The 10,079-nt window shown below is 36.9% G+C and overlaps 1 protein-coding gene across 18 annotated transcripts in view; it reads right to left on the bottom strand.

The window, feature by feature from the left end:
• The window catches only part of LOC106882633 (tensin-1), an 835,201-nt gene that overhangs the window by 109,800 nt on the left and 715,322 nt on the right, over positions 1 to 10,079 (bottom strand). For all 18 annotated transcript variants that reach the window (XM_052970116.1, XM_052970114.1, XM_052970115.1 and 15 more), the window contains 2 exons: positions 6,405 to 6,578; positions 5,362 to 5,564 (listed from right to left, as the gene is read on the bottom strand). In XM_052970116.1, coding sequence (XP_052826076.1) covers positions 5,362 to 5,564; positions 6,405 to 6,578 — 377 coding nt within the window. The remainder of the gene's footprint in view (positions 1 to 5,361; positions 5,565 to 6,404; positions 6,579 to 10,079) is intronic.

Raw genomic sequence — 10,079 nt, 5'->3', positions numbered from 1 at the left:
TGGTGGTTGGCAGGGGGGATTGAGATGTGAGACAGAGATCAGAGCATTGGTGTTTCTATCAGAAGAATACTGGACTGGATGAGGAGAGAGAGGGTGGGAGAGAGAGGATGGGAGAGAGAGGGGGAGAGGGGGGAGAAAGATATGAGGTAGAACAAGAGAGCAAGGTCAGGAATGGTAGGCCAGTAGGAGAGTGTGTGTGTCTGGATAGAAAGTAAATAAACTTCTGTTGGGGAGGGATGCAGACGAGTGTGTGTGTGTGTGTGTATGAGGGAAGGGGCTGGGTGCAAATTAGATAGTAAATAAACTTCTGTTGGATAGAAGGATGTAAAAGTAGATGAGAAGGCAGGGAACAGAAGAAAAAGAATCGGAGGAAAAAAAAAAAGAAAAAAGAAAGAAAGAAGGAAAAGAAGTTCCAAGTTTGAGCAGATGCAAAGAGGCGCAAGCGAAGAAACCTGTTCAAGACAACCTGAGTCGAATGTTCTAGAAATCTCTGTCATAGGCACTGGCATGGCTGTGTGGTTAAGAAACTCACTTTGCGTTCACATGGTTCAGTCCCACTGCATTGCACCATGGGTTAATGCTTTCTACTACTTTAGCCTCTACTATAGAGGCTATGGTAAAAAGCTGTGTGAAAGGACAATGCCACATTCTATAGAATTGTTTTTGTTTACAATCTGCAACAAAAACGTTGTCTGAGTAATTTCTTGTCCAAAGGAGTGGAGGAAATAGCTCCTTACCTAAAAACAATTGAAGGTGGCAGGAAGAGCACCTGGCCTTAGGAAAGAGTTTTGTATGATCAAAACCAGTTGGGTAAAGTGGGCGTTAAGAAAAAGGTAATTCACTGTTATTTTAATGTCCATTTTTCCAATGTGTGCATGGGTTGGTCAGAGTTTACTGAGGCAAATTGTCTGTGGCTGGATGCCCTACCTATCTTCAACCCTCAGCTGTTTCCAACCAAGGTAATATTTCCTCATGGCCAGACATGTTTTTGTGGAATATTGGGAATAAATACTGCTTGTATGACAGGTCAAGGAAAGGGGACATAAACACGCACACACGCGCACAAACACACACACAAACACAAGGCTTCTTTTAGTTATCATCTACCAAATTCACTCACAAAGTTATGGTTGGTCCACTACAGAAGAATACACTTGTCCAAGATGCCACACAGTGGGGACTGAACCCAAAGCCATATGGCTGGCTCCCATGCTGGTGGCACGTAAAAAGTACTTTCCGAACATGATTGATACCATGCCTGCCTAACTGGCTCCTGTGCTGGTGGCATGTAAAAAGTACCCACTACACTCTCGGAGTGGTTGGTGTTAGGGAGGGCATCCAGCTGTAGAAACATTGCCAGATTAGATTGGAGCCTGGTGCAGCCAATGGCTCTCCAGACCTCAGTCAAACCGTCCAACCCATGCCAGCACAGAAAACGAACGTTAAATGATGATGATGATATCTCAAAAATTATTACTGAAGGCTAAAATATATTCAATACTTGAGAATACAATTCCTAATGCATATAACAGAATATGAGATTATAATTATTCATAGATGAAAAAAAAAGTTTTAACACTTATATGTACATATACTTTGGAAATGAAAAGTAAGTATTTATATCTAAGCTATGTTTCAATCATTTTGATCTCTGATTATCAACAAGTGTCTTAATCCTGGATATGTACTTCCCAAACTGGATCTTAAATTAGTTTAGAAATAAAGATTCCCAGTTTCAATTTAATCTAGTTGTACACACACAGTGAAGACACATGGCCCAATAGTTGGGATGTTGGATTCACAAACGTAATGTTATAAGTTCAATTCTTGCACCAGATAGTGTATTTTATCCTTGAGCAAGGCACTTCACTTTACATTGTTCCAGTAGACCCAGCTAAAAGTAGGTAACAGGGACACCTACAGATAGTGCTGACCCTTAAATTCAAGGATTGGAGAGACTTGTATTCTTAGCCTAAATGTCTTGGAAATTTAGATAAACTCAGGCTTCTTGACTCTGGCTTGAGTCAAACTGTGTACACAATAAATTATTATCACACAAACAACTCTGAAACATTTATTCAACCCCTTAGCATTTGGATTACTCTGTCAAATATGTTTATTCATTCACATTGTTTTGAATCAATCATTCATTATCTCATAACTATGAGATTTTGATGATGTTATTTTTTGGATTGGCATCACAAGGTAGGTGCGAAAAGCCAGATCTCGCCAGTTTGGTCATAAAACAGGTAGAATATTTGGGCTGGATATGGGCAGCTAATATGTTAAATAGTTAAAGACACTGCATTTACTGGCACTCTGATGGTTATGATGATAAGGGTTCCAGTTGATCCGATCAATGGAACAGCCTGCTCATGAAATTAACATGCAAGTGGCTAAGCACTCTACAGACACGCATGCCCTTAATGCAATTCTCAGGGAGATACAGCATGATACACAACGTGACAAGGCTGACCCTTTGAAATTCAGGTACAACTCATTTTTGCCGGCTGAGTTGACTGAAGCAATATGAAATAAACTGTCTTGCTCAAGGGCACAATGCATCGCTGGAAATTGAACTCATGACCTGACGATTGTGAGCTGAATACCCTAACCACTAAGCCATACACCTTCATAAAGACAATGCATTTACCATACTAGATATTATATACATAAATATCTCCACCCTCTACACTGTATTCAAGATGAAGATCACCATCATCTTTTAATGTCCGCTTTCCATGCTAGCATGGGTTGGACGATTTGACTGAGGGTTGGTGAACCAGATGGCGACACCAGGCTCCAATCTGATTTGGCAGAGTTTCTACAGCTGGATGCCCTTCCTAATGCCAACCACTCCGAGAGTGTAGTGGGTGCTTTTACATGCCACCGGCACGAAGGCCAGTGAGGAGGTACTAGCAACGGCCACGCTCGAAATGGTGTATTTTACGTGCCACCTGCACAGGAGCTACTCCAGCGGTACTGGCAACGATCTCGCTCGAATGTCTTTTCACATCCCACTGGCACAAGTGCCAGGAAGGCAACGTTGGTAGATGACCATCAATAAGCAAACCAACCTCTTTTAGAAGATCCTGATATCTCAGACTGCTTCCCTATGAAACTACCTCCCTGAATAGGTGGGTCCTCTATCTATGAAGATTTTAACATTGTAAAATTATAGTCTGAGCAGCATAAAAGGGCTGTGGGGTACCACTTTTCCTGCTCTCTCTTGTCCGTTCTCTCTAAATTAGGGATACAGTTGACATAGAATATTTATTAAGTCATGAAAGACAACAAAAAGATAGAGGAGAGAGAGAGGCAGAGAGAGACGTAAAGAGAAAGGTACCACACAGACAAGTGTGTTTGTGTGTGTGTGTCTGTGAGAGAGAGAGAGAGAGAGAGAGAGAGAGAGAGATAGAGAGAGAAAGAGGCTATACAAGTGAGAAAGATGCTGTAGAAGTGAAAAGGATGAAAACAGAAAGAGAGACATGACAGAAATACATAGACTCACACTATTTCTCTCTCACACAAGAGAGAGAGAGAGTGAGAGAGAATGGAGGTGAAAAAGAAAAAGACAAGACAGAGATAGGGGATGCTCTAGCCTGGCCACAGTAGTTATAGCTAAAACAAACTGAAGAACTACAGAACGTTCATGTGTGTGTATGTAAACATATGTAGGTGTGTACAAACATATACAGGGAAGATGTGTAGGTGCATCTGCATGTGAATGCTTGTGTATGAGATTGTGATATATGTGTAAAGGTTGAAAGTAGAGTGGGGGTGGGAAGGGTTGTCTGAAAACAGATGGGGAAAGAAAAGTAGGAAACTAGAAGAAAAATATAGGCAGAGAAAGTGAGAGAGAGAGAGAGAGACAGAGAAAGAGAAGATAAAAGAGAGAGTAGGAGGAAAAGATATGATGTTTAAGATCAAAATAGATGCAAGCTTCTGCTTAACATTTACTGTGTGGGTTACTGTATGTGTGTATGTGTTACTGTGTGAGTGTGTGTTACTGTATGTTTGTGTGTGTGAGCATGAGTGTATATAAAAATATTTATCTATATATATATATATATATATATATATATATATATATGATATAAATTTATATGTTTATACGTGTCTCTATACAAAAATATAACGTGTGTATAAATGTAAACACATGTATGAATATGTGTGTCTATATATGAGCACCAGCTTATTCTCATATGTGTGTATATAGTCGAACATTTGTATATACTACAAAGACATCATACATGTGCATACACTGAACACTTCCAGATCCACCTATGGGTATACATTGGAACAGAGTTGAAAAGTTCTTTTATAATAATAGCATTATTGTTATATCTTTTTATCGTTGTTATTCCATCATCATCATCATCATCATCATCACTATTATCATTTATTTCTGTGGCAGGCCAATTCTGGTCACAGCTACTCAGTGGGAGGAGAACATTTGAATAAACTACAGAAACCTAACATGACACTGAAAGAGAGAGAGAGAGAGAGAGAGAGAGAGAGAGAGAGAGAGAGAGAGAGAGAGAGAGAGAGAGAGAGAGAGAGAGAGAGAGAGAGAGCTGGTAGGGTATGTGTGAACAGACAGAGAGAAAGAAAGAGTGGGGGGGTGGACAGAGAGATCAACAGAGAGAAAGAAAGAGAGTGATTGATAGAGAGGAAGTAGTTAAATAATAATTTAGGGATGCTGCTTTATTGTTTAAGGTGGGAGTGAAAGGGAAAGGGGCATTTATAAAACTGGTTCAACAGTAGATTACTGTATAGTGTTATTATGGCCATGATGTCATGGCAGAGATATTAACTTGTTTTCACAGTTAGTCAACAAGGAGCCAAATGACATCACTAGGGTGCTTTTGTTGATGTTGTTTAGTCTAGTACCACTTGGTCATGGGTTCAGTCCCATTATGCAGGCAACCAAAGCCCTGTCAGTGGATTTGGTATATGGCAACTTAAAGAAACTTGTCGTGTGTGTGCCCTTGTCCTGATATCATGTAATAGTTATCAAGGACCGTCATAGCCATACAAGCAAAGTTGGTTGATTCCATTCTTCTATGAAAAGCAGGTTTACAAATGGGAATATATTACCACGCTTGGAAACAGGTGAGTGTTTGGTGACAGGAAGGGCATCCAGCCATAGAAAATCTGCCTTAACAAATCCCATTTGACCCATACAAGCATGGAAAATTAGATGGATGGATGGGTGATGATGAATATAATAGGTCTACATGTAGGAGTGAGATCAAACAGATCTTGATATACACAACAGTAAATCAACAGTGTAGATTTCACATTAATAGTCATGCAATGTTTAAATCATCAGATGGTTAGAGAAGAAATATTTCTTACCGTTACAAGCTTCATCAAGTTCCTGTCTGCTAAACACTAAGCTGCTCTCAGAAATAGCACAGGTATGGAACTGACAACGCCAAATTATCTCGCGTTGGTTTCCCTTAGGTTTTTTGTGATAACATTTGATGAGGACATCTCCACGAAGTGGTATTCCAGGTGATATTGATATCCACACCTTCTGCATGTTGTCAGTGACAGTACTGCAATGGAATTAAGTTAAACGACATATCATTAAAGACACCAGAATGTGCAAGCAGAGATGGTATGAGAGAGACTGTAAAAGGAGATAAAGCATATGAAGAGTGTCAAAGACTAAATTCAATGCTTCATTTTCCATTTTGAATTAAATTCACAGAACCTATGTATTATGTTGTGTTGTTACAGTCTTTGAAAGGTATATCAAACATTTCTCCCCCAGCCCTTTACAAATTTCATACTTCCAGAAACCAACAGCTAACTAAGGCGCTTTTCCTAGACACACCATAACATCAATGTGGCTAATTACACAAGAACAATGAAGTTAATGCAAAGCACAAGGATTCGTATTTAAAAGTTATCAAGTTCAGAGCCTACACTTTGGGAGATCAAATTTGCTCAATTCAATTCAGACATTAAATACTGTACATTATAATAAAATGCACAAAATGTTCAAACACTAAAACAACGAAATAGGAGAACTAAATTTTTGATTCAATGATTCAGAAAGTTATGAAATTTGTTACTGTAACTAGTGAATACAGTAATTTTATGGTCCTTTTACGATGGTGGTTTTCCATGCCCAAAGATAAGATTGTCATAATCACTTAAGTTAGCATGTCTACACAATTTGATATCTTGGTCTTCTTAACTTAAGCATTACACATAATTAAGGCTACAAACACTGTATAGATGGTACAGGGCTGCTCACAGACTGATGCGAGTGGAGTGGTTTGGTTATTTGCTATTTGGTGGCTCATTTTGTTCTATCAGAATGTATTTTGTAAATTTGATGCTTACAGTTATAGAAAAATACTTAGTATAAAAGAATGTTTATTACTTACTAGATTCCTGATGTAAACATAGGCTGCATTCCTTGGTAAACCTTAATAAATGGCCGACAGCCCCCCTTGCCATCAAAGTTGGGGACCCCATGGATAAGGATGTGGTGAAGATAAAGAGCTTCACTGTTGATGTTGATTGCACTGGATAGTAGACCAGTGAAATAATGAACATACCTACAAAAAAAAAAAAAAAATGTCAGAGCATTAACATATTGGTTTGAAATTTTGGCACAAGGCCAGCAAGTTCAGGGGGAGGGGTAAGTAGCTTACATCGACTCCAGTGTTTAACTGGTATGTATTCTATTGAACCTGAAAGGATGAAAAACAAATTTGACCTTGGTGGAATTTGAACACCGAATTTAAAGACAGACAAAATACTGCTAAGCATTTTGCCCGGTGTGCTAATGATTCAGCCAGTTCACAGCCTTAGAACATTAAAATATTGCTATGTATGCTAGTAAGGTACAATACACATTGATTCTCACATTTAACTTTTTCCATCTACTCAACCAAGCATTTGAAACCATCATATAAAAACATCAAGCAGAATAAAAGCAAATGAGACTATACATGTCAGAAGAAACTAACAAGTTGTAAAAATACCTTGATTTATGGAGAAATAGATAACCCTCTACAAGTATACACCTCATGGGAAGAAAATCACACAATATCAAACCCATTCAGAGATTGACTTCTCTCCCTTCTCAATACTTTAATCCAGTTGACTATATGAATAGCAACAAATAGCGAACATGGTTGATTCAATCTCAGTAGAGTTTGAAATCTAAACTAAAGCCATTGAACGTAAAATGTAGTAAATGTTAATTGTCTCCCTCACAAGGAGTCACCTTAACTGGAGAGAAAGGAATCCATAACATGGAGACATTTGCAAGATTTTAAACTCCATGGATGAATTTCCCATCCATAGAGTCAACTTATCTGTCACTCACTCTAAATAGTTTTGTTGAGGCAAAATGGTTATGTTAAGTTAATGGTTTTTAACAAGCCATTGACTGCCTCTTTAACTCAAAAGGCTGCTGCTGCTATTATTATAATCATGATGGTTGTGGAGATGGCAGAAATACTACGGGCTTGGATAAATTCTCAAAAGTATTTAGTTTCATCTCTCTATATTCTGAATTTAAATCCCATCAAAGATGACATTTGTTTTTCATTCCTCTGTCTACTAAAATATAAACCAGTCATATACTGTGATCAATTCAACAGACTAAATGCTTATTCTTTTTGTATTACCATTATTATCATCATTATTGCTATTATTTAAAGTCTCAGAATAAACAGACTGGGTTGATGATGTTTCAGGAAGCCTTATTTGTGTGATGTGTTATTCTACGTTATGTGGTTCTGCTTTAAAATCCTATCAACTCTATTAATATATAAAATACCAATAAGACAATAGAAGATCAATACAATTGACAATACAGAGAAGGTAAAAAAAAAACAGCTTTACAATACATGCATTGTACTTAGGCAGAAAGTATTGCTATTGTTCAGGATTATTTTCCACTAATAATAGTATGCACATACATAAACACACACGCATACATACATACATACATACATATATAATCTACAATTAGTATAAGGAATCAGTTGAAAATACCTGTGCATGCATGTGTGGATAAGTGGTGTGTGTATAGGTATGCATACATCAACATCATTTCATATCCTCTTTCCATAGACTAGTCATCATGGTTTGGACCAATCATCATGATCCAAGCTGTTTCTTACAGAAAGCCACTGTGCCTTACAATTGTTTCCCATACATATCATTTGGCTAGATCTCTACAGCAGGATGCCCTTCTTAATACTGACCACCTTATAAAGTGTATTGAGTGGAATCTTTTACAGCACCAACACAAGAGTGGGTTGAATGGACTTCAGTGAAACAGGATTAAAGCTAACCTTGCAATATTACACTTTCTTTGCTCTTTCCCAGTCTTGCAAGTTAGTTGAAAACCTCACTAGTTCTGGTGGCATGAAAAAAAGCACCCAGTACACTGTCAAGTGGTTGCCATTAGAAAGGGTATCCAGTTGTAGAAACTATGCCAAAGCTGACATTAAAGCATGGCATAGCCCTATGGCTTGTTGGATCCTGTCAAACTATCCAAACCATGCCAGTATGGAAAATGAATTTAAATGGTGATGGTGGTGATGATGATGAATGAAATATATGTATGTGTGCACACATACACATGTGTGTGTATATACTCATATATATATATATATGTATATGTATATATATATATATATATATATATATATATATATATATATATATATATATATATGAGAGAGAGAGAGGGATAATATTATGTACACACATATATGTACATGCACATATTCATATATACATACGAGCTATACACACATTTTCTTACTAGGAAAATGTTCACAGTGACTTCGAAGTTTCACTGGTTGTTGGCTTTGTCAGACAGTCAGAAGTAAATGAGTAGCAAAAGATTAAAATCAACTCTTTCCTTGTAAAAAAGAAATATGAGTCTCTATTGAAATACATTGAGTGATCCTTCAATTAATTTTGGATTTTGTATTCAACTATACTTAAAAAAAAAAAAAACGTACACACACAAATGTATACACATACAATAATAAACTAATGCTAAAATGAAGTGAATATTAAAAAAAACGAAAATTAAGAAATTTTAAATACTGTGTGTGTGTGAATAGGCGTGTATGTTTGTGAGAGTGTATGTTAATGCTTGAATTATGTTACGCTACGGTTAATTTAATAAACCATTAAAGATATCAAGTTTATTCAACAGTAATAGTTACAAGAACATTGACTGCAGCAGTACTTATGATGTTTGTAGTAGCAGCAAACACACACACACACTCACAAACATAAAGATATATACATAAGGCGATACGATGTTTTTATTACTGTAACCTACAAACTATATAAAGTTAGTGCTAAAGAGTTGTTATGCATTATCTCCCTTTATTTCCAGCTCTGAGAGGTCAGCAGGATTTAAACAGGTTGCATTAACTAGCATTTCCCTAGTTCCATTTAACACGCACATATGCACACAAACACACAAGTACGACTATTATGCAATTACTAAGCATAGCTAAAAATTATGCATTTGCAAACCAAAGTGCAATGACACAGAAACAAACACGCTCATTTTCTTCCCACTCGTGTTTTGCTATTTTTCTGCTGCACCAGACACCAACTTCACAGACGTTCAAGCTGAACATCAACCACATCAATGTCGTCAGCTTCTGAGAAATTGAAAAGGTCAGAAGCCTTGCTCCCACTTCACACTGCTATCTTATTTAAAAAAAAAAAATTCTGGGCAAACCCATACACATAAGGTATATTATGACATAAAATACACTAACACTATTGTACGCATCATAACAGACAGACATATTACTACTATAACATAAAACGATAGTTTCATCAATATACATACCACTATACAAATTTACAGTCAGACACATGTATACACATACAATATTTAACTTGAAATTTACAGACTAATACTAAAATGAAGCAAAAAAGAAATAATAAAAATATACACTTACAAACACACACAATATATATATATATATATATATATATATATATATATATATATATATATATGTGTGTGTGTGTGTGTTCTTTCATCTGTTTCAGTCATTTGACTG

This window comes from Octopus bimaculoides, chromosome 8 (assembly GCF_001194135.2).
Source record: "Octopus bimaculoides isolate UCB-OBI-ISO-001 chromosome 8, ASM119413v2, whole genome shotgun sequence".
Classification (NCBI taxonomy): domain Eukaryota; kingdom Metazoa; phylum Mollusca; class Cephalopoda; order Octopoda; family Octopodidae; genus Octopus; species Octopus bimaculoides.
The sequence above is the reverse complement of the archived record's forward strand: the minus strand, read 5'-3'. Positions and strand labels throughout refer to the sequence as shown.